At 45.2% G+C, this 19,212-nt stretch overlaps 1 protein-coding gene across 3 annotated transcripts in view; it reads right to left on the bottom strand.

Moving 5' to 3' along the window:
• Window positions 1–2,462: 2,462 nt before the first annotated feature.
• Window positions 2,463–19,212, bottom strand: part of Rfx4 (regulatory factor X4) — a 143,122-nt gene continuing 126,372 nt past the window's right edge. For all 3 annotated transcript variants that reach the window (XM_070014441.1, XM_070014443.1, XM_070014442.1), the window contains 3 exons: window positions 14,643–14,805; window positions 12,219–12,357; window positions 2,463–4,066 (listed from right to left, as the gene is read on the bottom strand). In XM_070014441.1, coding sequence (XP_069870542.1) covers window positions 3,794–4,066; window positions 12,219–12,357; window positions 14,643–14,805 — 575 coding nt within the window. In that variant the 3' untranslated portion in view covers window positions 2,463–3,793. The remainder of the gene's footprint in view (window positions 4,067–12,218; window positions 12,358–14,642; window positions 14,806–19,212) is intronic.

Below are 19,212 nucleotides of genomic sequence, written 5' to 3'. Positions count from 1 at the left end.
TAATATCCTATAGAGAGGTAGAGTTCCTCTTCCTTTTCTAGTTATACATTGGTTTACTTGGATGGACTTTAAGGACATTAAGGATATTTAAGGACTTTAAGGATACTAAGGACAATTCTGAAGGAAGAAAAAACTTGAAAAAGATCTCTCTCCAGAGTGGCAAGAAGGGCAGTGGGGCTTTTGTGTGATGGTCAGATGTACTGACTGAGCTCCCAGGAATGAACTTCTGTCTGCATACTAGACAGCCCCCCCTCCCCCACTGGTAGAGCCAGCACCATCTCTCTGTGATTGCCTCCGGGAATCACTGCCCCTCTGCCAATTTCAGCCCATTCCCTCTTTTTCCCTGTTGTCTCCCTTCCTCACCCAGCTCTACCAGCTCTGGTCCATCAGCACACAGGCTGTGATTTGGGATGTCAGTACACGGTAATATGCCAGTGTGAGGTCCAGAGTGGGGAAGTAACCCGTCCACAGTTACATGATGGTGAGACCATTGTTTTCTCACGATTTCAGACCCTGGCCCCTTTAGGTTGGGTTTACTCGATGCCAACCATTTTGATTGATCTATGGCTGGGTTGCAGTTTTCTAGGGGCCACAAACTCCTTTTTAATCCAGATCTGGGATATACTACTAGAGGCCTTACAAAAGACACAGCAGGATAGCTACTAAGGACACCGCAGGCCTGCAACGTGGGCAAGCTATCCTGGCTGCTGTTCATGACTTCAGCCAGTTTCAAGCTGGCAGATCCCTTTCAGAAAAAGCCCTAAGAGAGGAGTATTCCTTTATTGCCAAAACCCCTCTGACAAGTAACTGGCCCTACTCCCAGCTGCCGACCTTGTCCATTCCCATTCTGATGACTGCCCAGGAACCAGCAGAGAGAAAAGGATGTCTTAGAATAATATGCTCACAGCAGCCGCTGCCTTTGCCTCATCAAATCCTTCCCAGTTCTGAAGTTGAAGGTTATAAAACAATTGGACACACAGATTGTACTGTCAGCTCCTGAGAGACGGGTATCTTGCACTCTGGAGATGATTCTTGTGCACACCTGTCTTCAAATTGCCTTATTTTCTGCCAGGCTGGTGACACTCCATTCTTGGTTTTTTTTGTGCTGTGAAGATGAGGCATACATACATTCTCTCCCTCTAAAAGTTCCTGGAGCTACCTCTCTATTTTCTCACCCTCAGACACTTGTTAATGGTGACTATTGCTTGCCTAATGAGTTGTGCACTTAATGAGCTTGTGACTGTCACTTGTGAGTGGGTGTTGTTTATTGTGTTCCTGCTTCCTGGATAGAAAATTTGGTGATTAATTTTTTTTGTTTAGTAAGACAAAAGTTAGACTTACTACACCCTTTTATTTGTGGAACATTAGCTTTGAGATAGATGTAAAAGTAACAGGGAGAGGTATCCTTTTTTATATAGTGACCAAATCTGAAATTTCTTTCTTGTTCTCCCTTGCTTTGGTCATATGAAGCCAACTAATTGTGGACAAAAGATTCACCATTAAGAGGAATCTAAAATGTATTTTTGTAGAACACAAATCTAAAGATATTTAAAGGGATGTTGTGCATGATATATAAATAATTTTCATCTTAAAATACTTTTCAGCTATTAATATGTTATGTAAGAGCAAGTAAGAGCTTGGCTTAAAAAAATCTATAAAAACACAAATTAAATTGTCAAATTCGTATGCCTTTAAATTAATGCAATCCCTACTGCCATTTCTGGAAATCTGTGACTCTGAATTTTTCTTAGCCCATATATTCTTTAAAAAAATTTTTTTTTGTGTTAATATAAGGTTTGAATTCAGGGACTCATTACTTGCAAGGCTGGTACTCTACTTGAGCCATGTCTTCAGTGTTACTTTTTGCTGGTTAATTGGAGATGGAATCTATCAAACTTTTCTGCCCAGGCTGGCTTAGAATTTGGGCCTCCAGGTTTCAGCCTCCTGAATAGCTAGGATTGCAGGCACTAGTCTCTGGCTGTTTAGGTCCTCAATCCTTAACATTTGGACAAAACACAGATACAATGCTACAGAGGAACAATACTATTCTAGAACTTTTACCAGCATTTAAAGCATTGCATTTGAACTATCTTTACATTTAATGATCAGCAAAGCATAGTAAACTAAGTACCAGGAGAGCTCTTAATGATGCTGGTGTTCAAGAGTAATATTTTCTGAAAGCGCTGGGAGGCACCTGCGTTTTGCTTAGGAAAAATTCCAGTATGGACAAAATCAGGTCCCCTACAAACCTAGCCAGGCTGTAGGATAGGTCACAGGAAGTGTGACCTATCCAAATTTTAATGATTACTATGACAGGAAAGATGACAGGGAACAGGGTAAGCAGGTATACAAGATCAACTTTGTTTTGTTCTGCTGACTTACACACTGAGTACTTAAGATTGTTATTTGTATTTTATACACTTATGGGAGTCATATCAAGTGCAAAATGAAAGGGAAACAGGTCATCTCAATACTTTTTATTTGAGTGTGAAACCATTCATATCTTGCACAACTGTACAGATAAAACTATTTCCATTTTAGCTGTAGACATGATTATCACACTGAGTGGTGTGATCAAAGATTTTATTTACAGAACAATTGCTAAAACATCCGATGTCATATTTCCATTTATTTCTTACCCATAGGGTAATAGGTCCACCATAATTGCTTGGTGCATTTTATAATACAGAAAGAAAACCTATGTTAATTGCTAAACAAACTTCACAAATTGCTACATATCTGACAAAAAAAAGATATCTACGAAAAAAAAATTCCAAAAGTACAATACATTTTTATTTCCACACATACACAGTATAGTATAGGCTCAAAGGCACAACTTTGAAATTTTTTTCCTATCAAAGTGTCGGAAATTATTATAGTCTTATGAAGGAACCGTGAAAGTCATATTCACACTTGGTGCCTGGTAAGTGAAAATTTGGTCCATCCAGCTTTCCAAAGTTAACACAACAGAGCTGAAGTGTGGTACTCAATGCCCTAAGTCCACATTCTCACAGAGCTTGAAACAAAAACAAAACCCTCTCCTGCCTTTTGCTGACACAAACGACTGTGCAAACTTGGGACAACTCCTTGTATGTAGAAGAACCAGTCCCCTACAGACCTCGGCCAACTTTAGGAAATGTAAAACAGGCCTCTTCCTTCCCTCAAAACAGTGCTTACAGTCCAGGACAATGCAGGTACTGTGGCTAATCTAAGTATAACAGGGAGCTTAGCATTCCCAGAAACCTCCATTGAGCCCTGGTGCTCCAGGAAGCAGAGATGATACCACCAGGAAGAAGAGAGGCAGGGGAACATTGAGGGCTGTCTGTTGTACAGTGAAATGGCAGACGGGCGGCCAGGTGAATGCTCTTGGTAAATTATGTGCCCGTCCGAGAACACAAACCAGATTCCTTTTCCAGTATCTATCCTTCCTTCAAGACTAAAGAGCTTTTGTCAAGGGGAGAAATAAGTTGTCTATAGGAAATGGTTGCTGGCACAAAGTTATGGAACAGAAGGCAAAGGCACAGATTTGCCTGCTCAACATAGTGCTCTATACAAACAATCCAGTCTGGCTCGGCTTATGGGAACCCAGTCCCGCTGACTTTTAGTTAAGTCTTGTTTCTGAACTAAAGTTTATCCATCCCATATTGAGCATCCTCCCTTACATGAGGAAAATGGATGTCTGGGAATAGCCCGTGAGTTATGATGTATAGAGATATAGTCTTCTGGAGGGAGGGTATTGGGTTTATTATTAATATTAATTATTAATATTAAATATGGATTCCTATGATAGCAGTCATTTAGCCCATCCTGTGGAGGCCTCTCCGTTGATGTAAGCAAAGCCAGGAAAGTGTTGCATGTGCTCATACTCGGAATTCCTGCGCGTGGTCAGGGGTGTGTACATGTCGCTAGAGTTTCCATACCTCGTGGAGTGTACAGATGGGCTCGCGTAGCACGTGTTGGCTGTGGGGACCTCTGGCCATCGGGGAGTGACTGGGGTAGGATGCAGCCTGGGAGTGCTGCTCATCAAACAAGGTTCCATCCGGGCAGTAGGGCTATTAAAAGGGTACTTGTTGAGGGGAAAAGAAATTTCACAAAAATTACAATTAGCTTGAAGTTGTACATACCCTTTGTCCATCATGTCAACAGTTTACATTTCTTAAGGTGTTAATCTTGTGAATAGCACCTTAGGACTCAGGGAATTGCTGCATGATTAAACCTTGGTCTGAGGATATAATCATTAGGAGAAATGCAAGGGATTTCATAGCCAAGTCTGGCTAGTGTGCTCACTCAAGCAGTAACGCTAGCTCTTTCTGCTTCTGAACTGCAATAGCTTGAGAAGTCAAACCCCCAAAGGAGAAATAACCCCGCTGGAGATTCCAGTGTGTGTGTGTGTGTGTGTGTGTGTGTGTGTGTGTGTGTGTGTGTGTGTGTGTGTGTGTGTGTGTGTGTGTGTGTGTGTGTGTGTGCGCGCGCGCGCGCACATGCATGGATGCACTTGTGTGCTTGCATGCATGTGTGTACACAGGCCCACGTTATGGCCCCATAAATATGGAGGTGTGGTTTAGGTGGTTGTGGGTTTCAGTTTTAGTTATGTAGTTGTGATAGGTCCTGGTCCATCAATTCAAGAAAATGCTGCCAAAGAACATACAATGTCACTTTTAAAAACAGTGGGTTCAATTATGAACTGCAGCGTGAAAAGCAGGCTTTGGGGAAGAAAGCAAGCCAGCCACTTCAAAGCTGCCTATCATTTAGAGAAAAATTGTTCAGATTCACTCAAGTCCTGAAGAAATGTGAGTAGGAAATGCTGAATTATTGAGGTAGGTGTGAAATCTGGAGGGAGGCGTGGAGATGAGTCCAGGCAGGAGACAAGGGGTGGGTGCTTCCATTCCGGCCAGAAGAACAGGTGTTAGGGGACAAGAAGAGGGGGAAGGCAGCTCCAGAAAGGATTAAGAGTAAAAGAAGTAACTCGGGAGTGAATGAAGTGCCTGTGGGTGCTGCTCTTACATTCTTTGCTGTTACCAAGACAGCTATGCAAATAAGCCCCTTTTAGTTTGCTCAGAGTGGAGGAAGGGGAGGAGCTATGGGCTCCGTGTGAGAACTCCCAGTCTGTACAAAGATGGACCTTGCTGTGCCCACGGCCACCCCAATGAGGACTGGAACCAATCAACAAGGATAGCAAAGGCAGTGAGAGAGAGAGAGAGAGAGAGAGAGAGAGAGAGAGAGAGAGAGAGAGAGAGAGAGAGAGAGAGAGAGAGAGAGAGAGAGAGAGAATGTGTGAATTCTTCTGCTCTCCATCTGTCTTCCCTGACAGTTGGAGAGTGGAGCCCCAAGGGATTAGGTGGGAGGCTGCCTCCTGTGAGGGAGACAGACATGCTGAAGGCTAGACAGCAGGAGAAGGGCTTTGTGACAACAATGGCAGCTCCCTGTCGTCCACATGGACCAGGGAATGGGGGACCACTGTGCCTCTTGGAAGAGATGCCCAAAGGAAGCAGGGGAAAGCTCATGGGCCGGCCTGAAGTATTTGAAGAAACTGAGCTATGCAGACGTCAGAAGAGAAGGATCTCAATTCAAGTAATGGGAGTTTCTCTTTTAGGTACGGCCCAGTGCCTCACATAGCAAAGTATGGCCCCTCTGCAGTCAAAAGCACAACTAGGAATGAGGGAGAAGGGCGTAGGTGGTGTCTGGGAACTCAAGGGAAAAGGACCAAGGGCTGTTGCCAAGGAGACCACGGACAGCACAGCAAGGCTTACAGCAAGGCTTTCATAATCTCAGATCAGATCAGAAACACTGGCTGAGAACCCTGCGCTGAATGGCGTGAAGCCCCACAGGGCACTGTTTGTGTGGAGCGGTGGTGGGTCCTCAGGCCTGGGAGAGGGGGTTCTCTAAGTCCCAAAGAGAATAGGAACCCAGGTGTACTGAACAGATCGCATGAAGGAATACTGACTATTACAAAAATGGTAAGACAGCCTGGGGTGCATGTCACCTCACCCCCAGTGCTCTTGCTCTGGCTGACCTCTGGCCTAGGTAGCATCCTGAGCTGGTGTCGACCTATTTCCTCTGCCTAGAACCCTTCGGGACCAGGACACCTGCCTTTTCACCACCCCGGCGATCTCAGCTCAAGCGTTAACCTCCCTTGAGAGACTTTTCTGGACATCCTGTCTTAGGAAGCCAAACACCCTCCAGTTTGGGGGCTGGGTCCTTGTTAGCCATCCTGCTTGGCAGCTGTCTCCACTGGTTTACATTCATCTGCTCCCAGTGGGGCTCTGTCATGTTCACGCTGTGTTCCCAGCACTGGCATATTGCCTGGCACCTAGCAGGTGCTAAGCCACACTTGATGAATGGATACTGGGGCAGTACTACTAGAAAGACAACTTTCCAGATCCTGTCCTACAAACCTCCTATTGTATAACTGAGTACACTAGAACCCATGCTTAGAGCCATAGTATGAGCAACTGGTGGAGGAGCTGGCCTAAGAATCCACTCTCAGGGTAGCTATTCCCCTGTGTCCATCAACTGGCCTAAACTGGTAAACTGGTTTGATCGATCACTCCTGCATCCTATAAGAGGAAGAAGGGATGCTCTTTTGGAAAGGCACCCCTAGACATTTTCATCTCTCTATCTTCTACTTTCAGCAAATCCCCTCTTCCCCTGCCCTGTAATGCTCATTTGACCCCCAGCCTGCTGGCTCTGCCCGACGCAGTCCTCCTGGCCTTAGCTTGGGTAGGTAAAATGTAATAATGTTCAGAGCTCCTTCCCCACTGAAGTTAAGAAAGTGCTCTTTATGTGCCTTGTCAAGGACCCTCCATGCAGCTGTGTCCAGAGGTTGTGTCATAGACTCTAAAGAGCAATTTGCCTGGAAATGAGATTGGCTCAAAATATCTCCAGTGTGACAATACAATTCTGTTACCACTGAATCCAGCATGGAAAATTCTGTCCTGTTAGGTCAGCTAATTGCAAATGAGTCAGTGACTCGTTTTCCCCATGGTGAGGAGACCATTGAAAGGCAAGATGGTTAAAGTGCCTGCTGCCTTGGCCTGGTGAATAACACCAGCAATGGAGCTTCTATTTGGTCTGCCGAGAGTGGCAGAGGCTGGTCTGTGGCACTCACCTCACCTTTCACACTGTACATCTGGTTTCATTCAAGGCGCTAAAGCTGGGCACAGACCCTGGGGTCCCAAAAGTGCTGCTTCAATAAAGACGCTTTTTGTTGAGGACCCATGACAGGAAGTTTCTATTCTGTGGGTCAGATCATAAGCTGTTGCTGCTGGTTTTAAAATGGAGATAAATCACTAATTAACCACTGCTTGAGACCAGTGTGTGAGGGGTGCTTGTGAGCCTTGTGCATGTGTGTGCATTAGTGTGAACACAAAGTTGCTGCCCAGTAGCTATGGCATAAGTCCATCTCAGCTGTGATTGCCTCTTGGCCTCTTTGGAGCTCTATTAGGAAGTCTATTTTGGGAAATGACTCTCTACACCAGGGGCTGACTTTCCTACACTCAGAGAGGAAAGAATGAGTCCTTTATCCCTGCCCCTTACCAAATGGGCCTCTACTCAAGTGAGGGGTGAAAGGTGGCCCAAGCCAGAGTACAAACTGTTTTCCTATGAAAGGCGGTTCTCACGGCACCCAGAGACTGCCAGGGGGCTGCCCCCAGGCACGTTTCCTTTTGGCCTCTTCTGGAAGAGGACATAACCCTCCAAAACTCTTGTCAGAGAGTCTGTATCTGCTGAACTTTTAGGGTCAGTGTTCAGAGAATGACTACTTATAAAACAGAACTCTCATATTAGGCTACCGTTAATACTCTTCCTTTCTGCAGAGGATAGGCTGGTGATCCATTAATGACAGGAAAAGCCTTAGTGATGGACTTGATAGTCCCGCCTCTCTATTTACAGGTGATATGGAAAGAAGGGAAATGACCTGCTTGAGGTCACAGGGCAAGTTGGTGTCAAAATAAGGAACTATTCATTCCTTGGTTTCATTGACAAGGACTTAGTGAGTAACCGCTAAGGCCTGAGCTCTGTGGTAGGCCCTGGGAATATTAATGGTAAGCACTTAGTACTTGCCTGCATAGGTCTACTATGGTGAGAGGACAGAGATGAATAATGATGTATAATCATACAAGATACAATATTATAACTGTGACAAAGCCTGATAATATATGCAAATAGTCATAACTCTGAGCCAAGTTCTACTCTAGCCTTAGTGAAATCATTTGATTCCATTAAATAGATACTATCATTGTCCCTGTTTTTCAGATGAGGAAACTGAGGCGCAGAATTAATGCGAGGCATGACTGGAATTTCAACCAGGGAACCCCTATAGTCTCCAATCTGCAGCATTAGGGGTTTGTTGTTTTGTTTTGTTTTGTTTTCCCTTTGACCCAAGATGCTCTCCCCAAAGTGAAGTACCATAAGCAAACATTTAGCACCTCTGGCCCTGGATTGGTTTAGACCAGGCAGCTGGGAAACCTGGGAGAGATGGTGATTGGCTGATGAAGTTGGATCCAGGCCATCAAGATGAGAAATGAACTACCACCTTCTGGTCCACTTTAAGTGTATTTCCCAGCCATACAACTTCCAGTTAATCAAACTGCTTTGAACTCTAGAGTTACAATGCACATTCATGGCTGCTGATAGGGCTGAGGTTCCATGGACATGTGGCTCAGAAATGTTTCCATCCAGTAGTTCAGAAGTGAAAAGAATTCAAGCAGGGCTGGGAGGAGTACCTTTCTTTGCATTACCCAGAAGTTGGTGGTGGTATGCAACCAAGTAGGACCAACTAGGGCAGGCATATATATATATATATATATATATATATATATATATATATATATATATATATATATATATATACATACATATATATATACACACACATTTTATTTATATATATATATATATATATATATATATATATATATATGAAAAACAAGTTAAAATGACTTCCAGCATAAAAGGCTGGGATGCATAAAGCAATCTGACAGAAAATAATTTGCAAAAGTCACTCTGGTGCTGATGAACAAGTGCATTTCTTTAACTACCTGTCAGTGATTTTTTTTTTCCTTTCAATTCAGACGGATGGTTTTCCCCAGTGAGTCTTCTATAGTAGAGTGTGATATTCGTTTTCTCAGGATGGGGCAACTTGACCTCTGCTCCGCAAAGCTAAAACTAATGAGCCCTGCAGTGGGGTTTCCCCTGTACTCTCTCTCTTAGACCAAAGCACTCATAAAGAAGGAAATAAGGTATCTGGGGTATATGCTTTATCTCTGTGATAACTTGATACTTACTGAGAGTAGCAGTAGAGATTAGCTTCTGCTCTCCAGAGCAGGGTAGTTAGTTTCAGGGTCACAGGCTTTGGGGCTGTGGTTCAAAGTTGGAGAATTTGTGTTTGAATTTGTGCTTTAAGCTATTTACTGCATAGATGACATGGCTTCACTGTCATCTAAGGCTGAGTCTCATGTTTAACAACTGGAGGGAAAATGCAGTCTTCCAGAAGTTGAATAAGTCTATTTCAAAGTGACTAGAAAAGTGTTTGTTGTATGAGTGGTGTGTGTGTGTGTGTGTGTGTGTGTGTGTGTGTGTGTGTGTGTGTGTGTGTGTGTGTGTGTGTGTGTGTGTGTGTGTTTTAAAGATCCTTTGTCTTTAGACAGGACCTCCCTTAGGAAAGTAACATTTTTGACACTGACTTCATCCACTGATTTGGGTAGAGATAGAGATAATTAATTTCTGCCCACCTTACTTTATAGATGGAGACTAAGCCATGTACCATAAAGTACAGCACATACATGCATTTCTCTCTTTCTCTCCTCTCTTCTCTTGCTCTCTCTCTCTCTCCCTCCCCTTCCCCCCCCACCTCACCGTGTAATGAGAGGGTGCCAGAAATCTTTGACTGAGAATCACAAGGCGTGATGTTGGAGAGGCTGTTGAGACAGCCCCTAGGGCCTTTCACATCTCCTTCACAAAACAGAGGGCTCCTCTGTGGACCTTGGCTTAGTCTTTGGGCCCTGCCATGAAGACCAGCTATTAAATGATGGTGTTCCGGTTAGGGTCTACTGTGTCTTCCACAACTGCAGACCTGTCTTTGATCACCAGGGTCTGCATGCTTTTTATGGCAATGGCTTTAAAAATATCATCCCTGAAAACCAGCTCTTGAAATTTCCTGGGGGCGAGTAAGGAAGGAGAGAAGATAATGCCTGGGCCTGTGGCTTGGTGCTGTTGTCTCTTGCTGGATGCAGGTTCTTGCTCCCACAGCAAGCTTGCCTCTGCCTCCTTCCCCACTGTATTCTCAGGGGCTGGGGCCATACTTGTGTACAGTGGGCCCCCAGAAACAATACGAGGAAGGAATGAATGAGCAAATGAATAAATGAACGAGCTACCTAGAGTGTGCTCCAGGGCCATGGCAATCATTCTGAGTCATGCAACAGATCCCGGGGAGCAGCACAGACTCTGCTCTCGGGAGAGGCAGCACCTACGGAGCTGGCATCTATGTGTGACGCAGGTGGAGACCTATAATGAATGCCCTAGGTAATGGTTTAGTGGAATCAACTTCTTGGCTTGTCTGGGGATTAAACTAGGGCTCCCCTGGGTACTGAGATGGAAATCAAAACACACACCTGTTTGCCCTGAGTGCCCAAGTATTGTGGATACATTCTCCTCCGTGCCCTCCCTGTGAGGCAAGTCTGTATGCTGACAGCTGATGCAATGTGGGGCCTAGCCTCCATCCTGCAGCCTCTCTCCTAGCCTCCTGCAAGTGCTTTGGAGCAGGACTCCTTGCTTCTGCCAATCTTTTCTGGATCATCCTCTGGGATTCCTGGGAGCTCTCTTTCTTACACATAGCTCTGATTTTGCCCTTCCCTGACTTAAATGCCGCCATGGCTTCCTGTGCCTGTAGACTAAAACAAGCATTCTCTGCTTTACCACACCATGGGCTGTGCTGATGGCTCCTTCCATAGGTTCCTCTGCCCAGTAAGCAGTGAGGCCATGTCAGATTGGCCACAGAGGGTGTGTTTGTGAGCCTGCACAGGAGTCACATTGCCTAAGGTTCCAGTGCTCTAGCAAGTTACTCTGAGTCTCACTTCCTCTTTGGTAAGCATTATCTAAAGGATGTGGAAAGCTCTTGGTGCAGAGCCTGGCATATGCTAAGCGGCCAGGGAAAGTTAGCTGATCTTTTTGATGGGTGCCATGTCCTGTAACATGGGGATATAGACTTACTCGTTGCCTTCAAGGAGCTTGGGGGTCTCCTGTCGACAGGAAATTGAGCTCATTATAGAAAGTGTGACAGAGGAGGCCCAAAGAGAGGCTCAGGAGGAAGCTCAGGAAATGCCACGACGGCTGTGAGATGCTTGTCCTCAATGATAAGGGAGAAAACTCCCGGGAAGAGAGGAACAACGCCTACAAAGACATGGGAGAGTCCCATGCTGACAAGACAACTGTGCACAGGCTGGGACAGCTAAGTCAAGGGGCCTCCAAAGTTAGTGGACAGGCTAGAGAGGTAGCAGTGATGAGAAACCTGCGAAAGAACTGATCTGGACCTTGAAAGCAATGATGGGCCAGAGAGGGAGTGCTGTGGTCAGTGCTGAAGTATAGGGGATAGGCCAGAGGCAGGGCCAGGCTTTAAAGACAAAGAGGCTAGAAATGCCAAAGGCCTGTGCTGAGGCCAAGACGGCCAGGATGCAGAGACATTCAGGATACAGAATTGAAGGGAGTTAGAGGCAGAGTCCGAGACCAAGAGAAGGCCTAACACTTGTGTCCCAGGTACAACCCTGATTTGGGGCTACCTCAGCAGCAGAGGGCTGGTTCAGCTTGTTAGATAGGGAGAAACCCAAGGAGCTATAGCATCTTGAGTGTCCATGACACAGGGTGTTGTCCATTTGCAGAGGATTCTTCTGGATAAGGTTCTAGGTGGGTTGGGTAGACCAGTGAGAAGGGTCAAACAGAGGAGAGGACCAAAAAAAAAGAGACCTGTTAAGCTACCCAGATAAGTGAGAGGAGGTGGTTTGTGATCTCTGGCCAGCTGAGTGCCCACTGGGCCAGCCACCGGGGATTCCCACTGAGGGCTAAGCCAGGGCTCCCCTGGGGAGGGCAGAAATGGTAATGATGAAAAGATCGTTCTCTCTTTGGGAACCAGGTGTCACACATGGTCTCCCAGAGGACTTATTAACTGTGTTCAATTAACTGGACTGGCCCACAAGTGCATGGAGCCAACAGGCCCACTGGCTCACCTGTGCAGAACTCCTGTGGTAAGGGGAGTAGTGGAGAGGGCCAGAGATGGCCGTGTCGTGAGGGAGGGCCGGATACTGGCTCTGCATTGGGTGAGGATGCTGGTTGCCATAGCTCCCATAGTTATAGCTTCCCGTGTACCTAAAACGCAGCGAGCATGTTGCATAGCGTGAGTCATAACTGGGAGAACAAGTCAGTCTGACAACTTTACAAAATCAACCCTTTTTGCTGTTGTTGTTCTTCCCTCCTCCCCCCTGCCTCTTCCATCATCCTTCTTTGTTTTGATTCCTACCACCTCCATACTTTGGCCTTGTTGTGACAGTTTTTAAACCCCAGGTTGACTTTCCTTCTCCCTCAGTACCCTCAGGGACAGGGCTGGAGCACTCAGGGGATGGAATCCAGCCCAGCGCAAAACGTAACTCGTGCTGGAAACCTTCCTGTTGCAGTCCCAAGCCCCATATTATATCCTGAAGTCGAGGAAGGAAAGAAGAGAAGAAACTGCTCTAGGATTTGGGTTTTCTGCCGTACTGAGGCCTCTGCTTGGCCACTATGGACAAGGATGTGTGTTTTCCCCCATTTCTGGGGGAAACACTGGGATGGCTGCTCTGGAGTCCGAGGCCCCAGTTCTAAGCCAGGCTTTCCCACTTTGTAGCAGTGTGCTCTCCGGCTACTCACAACCTGTTTGTTGCATTTGCAACAATGGCAGGCAGGGTTATTCTAGAGAGCACAAGGGTGATGATCTTTAAAACCATAACCTATTATTATCATGCCTCTCCGTAATATCTTACAGCAAAGAGACCCATGGCCACTCTGGTGATTCTTCTGCCATCTGTACAGATTCAGAAATCTCTAAAACAGCTTTTCAGAGGCCATTCTCAATGTGTGGAAAGTGCTCTAAATGTCTGCCCCATTGATAGCTCGGGGACATGAGAGCTATGGATATACAAATCAATCATAACCCAAGGCTTGGGGCATTTGTCTACACTCTGCTCCTTCATGCCAGACCACCACTGTAGAAGCAGCCTGAGGAGTTTTCCTCTCCCCCTCCTCCTCCTCCATCCAACAGCTGCCTTGTTGGAACCTGGCCTGGGAGTGCAGATGAGACTACCTGCATCCCATGGCAGCATCTCTTGTGAACATCAGGAATACCCATTAGGGCCCTGGTGGATAATGCCTTCAATCCTAGCTACTCAGGAGGCTAAGATCCTGGTTCAAAGCCAGCCCAAGTAGGAAAGTCCATGATACTCATCTCAAAAAAAACCCCCAAAAAGCCAGAAATAGAGCTGTGATCAAGTGGTTCAAAGTGCTAGCCTTGAGCAAAACAGCTCAGGGACAGTGCCCAGGGCCTGAGTGCAAGCCCCAAGACACACACACACACACACACACACACACACACACACACACACACACACACACACACACACACACACACACACACACACACACACGGAAAGAAAAAGAAATAAAAAGAATGGTCAGGTCTGTGCCTTCTGATAAAGATTGGACTGTTGTTTTTTTTTTTAATGGATTGTGCTTTATTCATCACAGCAACTTTTGTTACTAAGACTTGCAAAAAGTAAAGTTTTGATTTATATATTCAGGGTTACAAAGCAAAAGGCAGATTTTTATTTATGTATTTTATTTTTTGTCAGCTCTGGGGCTTGAACTCAGAGCCTGGGCACTGTCCCTGAGCTTTTTTTTTTTTTTTTTGTCTGTCATGGGGCCTGAACTCTGGGCCTGGACGCTGTCCCTCAGCTCTCCAGCTCAAGGCTAGTGCTCTACCACTTGAGCCACAGCACCACTTCCAGCCTTTTTCTGCTTATGTGGTGCTGAGGAGTCAAATCCAGGGCCTCATGCATTCAAGGCAAGTGCTCTACCACTGAACCACCTTCCCAGCCCTGTCCCTGAGCTTTCTTTGGTCAAGGTCTGAGCTCTACCACTTGAGTCTCAATTCCACTTCCAGCACTTTTTTTTTTTTTTTTTTTTTTGAGGAGAAGGTTTAATTGGAGATAAGAGTCTCACAGAGTTTCCTGTCCGGGCTGGCTTTGAACCATCATCCTCAGATCTCAACCTCCTGAGTATGTAGGATTATAGACGTGAGCCATTGGTGCCTAGCCTGAATGAAGCTTTTGAAGGCCACAACGTGAACCAGAGGCCATGCAGGGGAGGTGTTGGAGGCGGGGGGGGGGGGTGAGGTGGGAAGAACATGGGCTTTGCAATGGGACATGCTCACCCTGGGGCCCCTCCATTAGTCACCTGTAGGGACACTGGAGTTTGACCAACCCTGTCTCTATTTCCTTATCTGTAAAATGGGACCACTACCACTTCCCTCCCTCCCCCTCCCCTGGCCTCCCCCCCCCCCCGTGGTTGTGGTGGGATTAGATGAGATGGGGCCAGGTACCTCAGCAGCCCGGGAAAGCACCTACCCGTGCTCCTCTCTGTGGGGGTAGACTGGTATCCTGTGCGTGGCAGAGGAAGAAGGCACGTGGGTGCTCCTCATACAGGGCAGCTGCTGGGAGTTGTCTGCTGGGGACCCAGCAGCCGTCGTCACCGTGTATGTCAGAGACCACGTGTAGGACTGCATTGCTCCTGCGGAGACAGATTAAGGTGCATTGTATGCTGACGTGCTTTTCCTCACGATACTGCAGTGGCTTCCCATGAGCCTGAAGGACCAAGGTCAAAATCTCCACAAGGCTTGTGTGTCTCTGGCACTGCTGATCTCCCCTGCAAGCATCCTCTGGGCTCCTCTGCCTTCCTCATAGCTGGCCAATTTGCAAAAGCTTTCATTTTTGCCAGAATACCACAGGACCTTTGCACTACAAGACCTTTATACACGCCATTATTCCTAATTGGAATCCTTGCTCCTTTTTTTTTTCCAAACTACTTTGTTAGACAAGATAACATGTCTCCTAACCACATACCAGATGAGCTCCCTCCGGGCCTTGGATGCATTTTCGTGGTGCCTATTGCAATCTGCAATCCTATACCTAAATGGAATATGATTTAATAAATGCCTCTCCCACAGATGGCAAGCTCCATGAAGACAGGGGTGTTTCCCTGTTTCACTCACTATTTGATGCTTCAGAACTCAGTACAGTTTGTTGGCCCAAAGACATTCATTGAAAATGTTAAGTGGGTACCAGTGGCTCATTCCTGTCTATAATCCTAATTACCCAAGAGACTGAGATTGGGAGGACCACGGTTCAAGGCCAGCCTAAGCAAAACACTTCATGAGACTCCCTCCACGTTTGCCCAATTTTGTGGAAAAGCTGGACATGGTAGCATACACCTGTCATCCTAACTATGGTAAAAAGAATAAATAGAGGCATCACGGTCCAGTCATGCCTGGGCAAAAGGCAAGACCTTTTCTCAAAAATAATTAGAGCAAAAGAATGTTTAGAGGGGCTGGGAAGGTGGCTCAGTGGTAGAGTGCTTGCCTTGCATGCCTGAGGCCCTGGGTTCTATTCCTCAGCACCACATAAGCAAAAACAAAAAAGCCAGAAGTGGCGCTGTGGCTCAGGTGGTAGAGCACTAGCCTTGAGCTGAAGAGCTGAGGGACAGTGCCCAGGCCCAGAGTTCAGGCCTCACGACCGGACCCAAAAAAAAAAAAAAAAAAAAAAGAATGTTTAGAGCCCGATTTAAGTGGTTGAGTAACTAACTACCTAGCCAGCGCTATGGCCTGATTTCAACCCTTAGAACCATCCTCAAAAGATGCTTTCTAAAGGAAGAAAAGGAAAAGGAAGGAGAGGAAAAATGGAGGTTGGGGCGGTGGGGGTGGGGGAGAGAAAGGAAGGGAGGGAAGGAGGAAGGACAAAAAAATAATCTTGGGACAGGGTAGCCTAGGCCAGCCTTGCAAATTAACTTTTCAGCGCTTAACTCAACAGGTGTTAAGGATCCAACAAATTGCTTTAAGCAAACTTAAGTAGATTATTGTGGCTCTGTCTACCCAGGCCTTTTTGAAGATTATTAGATAGTGACCTGGGCTGTGACCTATTCCATACATATTATTAATTCCATTTATTTCCTTTTAATTGGGTATGGCAAAAGTGCTAAGGAACCGGGGGAAGGACAAAAAAGACTGACAAAATTAAACACCCTCAGGATGGTTAGAATTTTATAAGACGGTATTGTCTAAATGTCATTTAAGAAATCGTGAACAGCAATAAAATAAACTTATCAGACAACTTAATTCTTAATAAAGTTTAAAATAAAAGAGACTCTTGGTATCTATTGGGTATATGTTTCCAAGAAGACAACCACTGAGGGAAAAATCATGGATGCTCAGGATGCATCTAAAATTACTCAGGTTTACCTCACATACCCTACGTGTGAGCACTCATAACCCAAGTTGACATGGAACAACCTATGTTACTGTTATGAAAAACACTGCCGTACACGTGAATATTGCTCTCCCAAACTGCATCTGTCACATAATCTTTATCATAAATACCCTAGGGTGCTTGCTTCATTTTTCTCACCAACTCACCACTAAAGAAAAACTACCTTCCAAAACATCTCAAATTTTTCATGTTAGCACTTAAACACATTTCACATTTACTTTGCTTTTGAGGGCTCCGTTTGCTTTTGGGGAGGCAGTTTTTCCACAAAATGAAGGACAGGCAAGCTCTCATTAGGTCACACAATGCTTTAAACACAACGGATGAAAACTCTGGGTTGATGCACGCACAGTTAGGTGATCAGGTGCAGGAATTTAGAATAGGTATTTTTGAAAATTCTTTCCATGTTTCAAAAAATTATTTCTTGACCACACTTTTTCAAAACATTGTATGATTAAATAACACGCACACATTGATTGTCAATATGGTGGCAATAAACTTAGGAAGGTGGAAGGAACAGGAGGTAATATCCCCTTGTGTGTAGACAAGTGGAGGATTCGCTAAGGATGGTCGCTGCTCAGTGACGTCAAAGAGAAACACTGGGCTTCTGTGTATTTTCTGCAGCGTCTCCTTCCTTTGTCTTCCCAGAAGAATTTTAAAATAGCACCAGGGGTAGCTATACAAACAGCACAGAACATGGCAGAGTCGGCAGGAGAGTGCTGTGTCAATCACATGGCAGAAGGTCTTAAAGGAATGTGGAAATGGAATCTTATTTCCAGTTCGCTGTGTTTATTTTTTTATTATCTTTAAGTAGTTGTACAAACGGTTTCAATTCAGCATCTTGATCAATGTCACCCCTTCTGTCATTCTTCTCCATCTCTCACAACCCCATCCATTTTCACATATGTCCCATTGAATATTATAACGACATCCACCCACCCTTCCTCTCTCCATTCATCTGTTCCTTTTCACTTAGTCTCCTCGACTCACAAAACAACACATGTTCTGGTGTCCTGGGGTTCATTTTGTTAAACAGTAAGTTATTTGTTCAATTGATAGTGTCATCATCGGGATCTGCCCCTGTGTATGACATACGTTCGTAAGTTTGTGTCTAACAGCCTTTGACCCTCTATATAGTTTCATGTATGTGTATAATTTAGAACTACATATGAGGGAAAACATGCACCCTATGTTAATTATTAACAGAGCCTTGTAGAAAGATCCTTTAGGATGTAAGAAATTCCCCCCCCTTTAATGAGGTGACAGAAATTCATTCCAAGAACACAGAGATGACCACATTTAGTGGGCATCTACTGTAGGCCAGGTACTAGGCTAAGTGCCTTAAAAACATCTGAAGAAGCATTAGCCCCTGCTCATAAATGAGGAAACAGAGGATTAAAGCCATTAGAGTGGCCAACATCAAGAATTAGAACAACAACAAATGCTGGTGGGGATATGAGAAGAAAGAACTGTATTTCACAGTTGGTGGCAACGTGAACTAGTACAACTACTCTGGAAGGCAGTTTGGAGGTTCCTCAAAAAACTAAACGTAGAACTTCCTGATGGCCCAGCCATACCACTCTTGGGTACCCACCAGATCACTACAAGTCAGGCTATGGTAAAGACACCTGCGCATCCGTGTTCATTGCTGCACTGTTCACAGTAGCCACGGGATGGAAACAGCCCAGATGCCCTTCAATAGATGAGTGAATCAATAAAAATACGGTACAAAGACACAATGGGATTTTACTCATTCATTAGAAAGAATAAGATTATGTCATTTGCAGGGAAATGGATGGCCTAGAACAAATCTTGTTACCTGAGGTAAGCCAAGCTTAGAGAGACACGCAGCATGTTTTCTCTCATAATGTGGAAGCTAGATCTGAAACTGGACATGATAACCTACACAGAACTCGAGGCAGTCACAGTCTAACTAAAGGAGGAACACAAAGGTGTAACTTCTGTCAACATTTATCATACTATTTATTGAAACAAATTCCAGGAAATGGACACATGAGTTTTTGTTGTGGTTGTTGTTGGTAGTAGTAATGTTTGTTTTTGCGTTCGGGCTTTTTTCTTTGGGGTAAAGCAAAAGAGAGCGCAGAAAGGAAGAGAGTTAAAGATGAATGAATGCAATCATGGTATGCAGAATACACTATGTGCAAAATGAACCATGTAACTTGTGGGCAGGGGTTGGGGGGGCGGAAAGTGGGCAAAAACAAAGGAAGAGGAGACATGACCACCCCCCCCCCAAAAAAAAAGAAAAAGAAAAGAAATAGACTCATTACTTGACTTATGCACGAGATGCTAACCCTTCTATACAGTACCTTAATGATAACAATAAAATTATATCTTCAAAAAGAGGCGGGGAAGTGGGAGGCTTCTTGTCTTTGGGAGCATATCCTTGAAGCCAACCGTGGGAACCCAGACCCTCCTCACTCTCTTTACTCTGGGCCACAAGGTGAGCGGTTCTACTTTTCCATGCTTTCCTGCCACGATGTGCCAACACAGGCCCAAAGCAAGAGGGTCAACTGTGCATGGACTGAACTCCCTTTAAAACTGAGTCAAAGTAAACGTTCCCTATAAGTTGATTACCTGAAACATTTGTTATAGTAATGGGAAGCTGACTGACACAACAGGGATGAAGCATCACCCAACA

Source organism: Dipodomys merriami, unplaced genomic scaffold (genome assembly GCF_024711535.1).
Source record: "Dipodomys merriami isolate MVZ:Mamm:240054 unplaced genomic scaffold, mDipMer1.0.p SCAF_97, whole genome shotgun sequence".
NCBI classification, from domain to species: domain Eukaryota; kingdom Metazoa; phylum Chordata; class Mammalia; order Rodentia; family Heteromyidae; genus Dipodomys; species Dipodomys merriami.
Note: the sequence above shows the minus strand (reverse complement) of the source record. Positions and strands in the feature narration are given on the sequence as shown.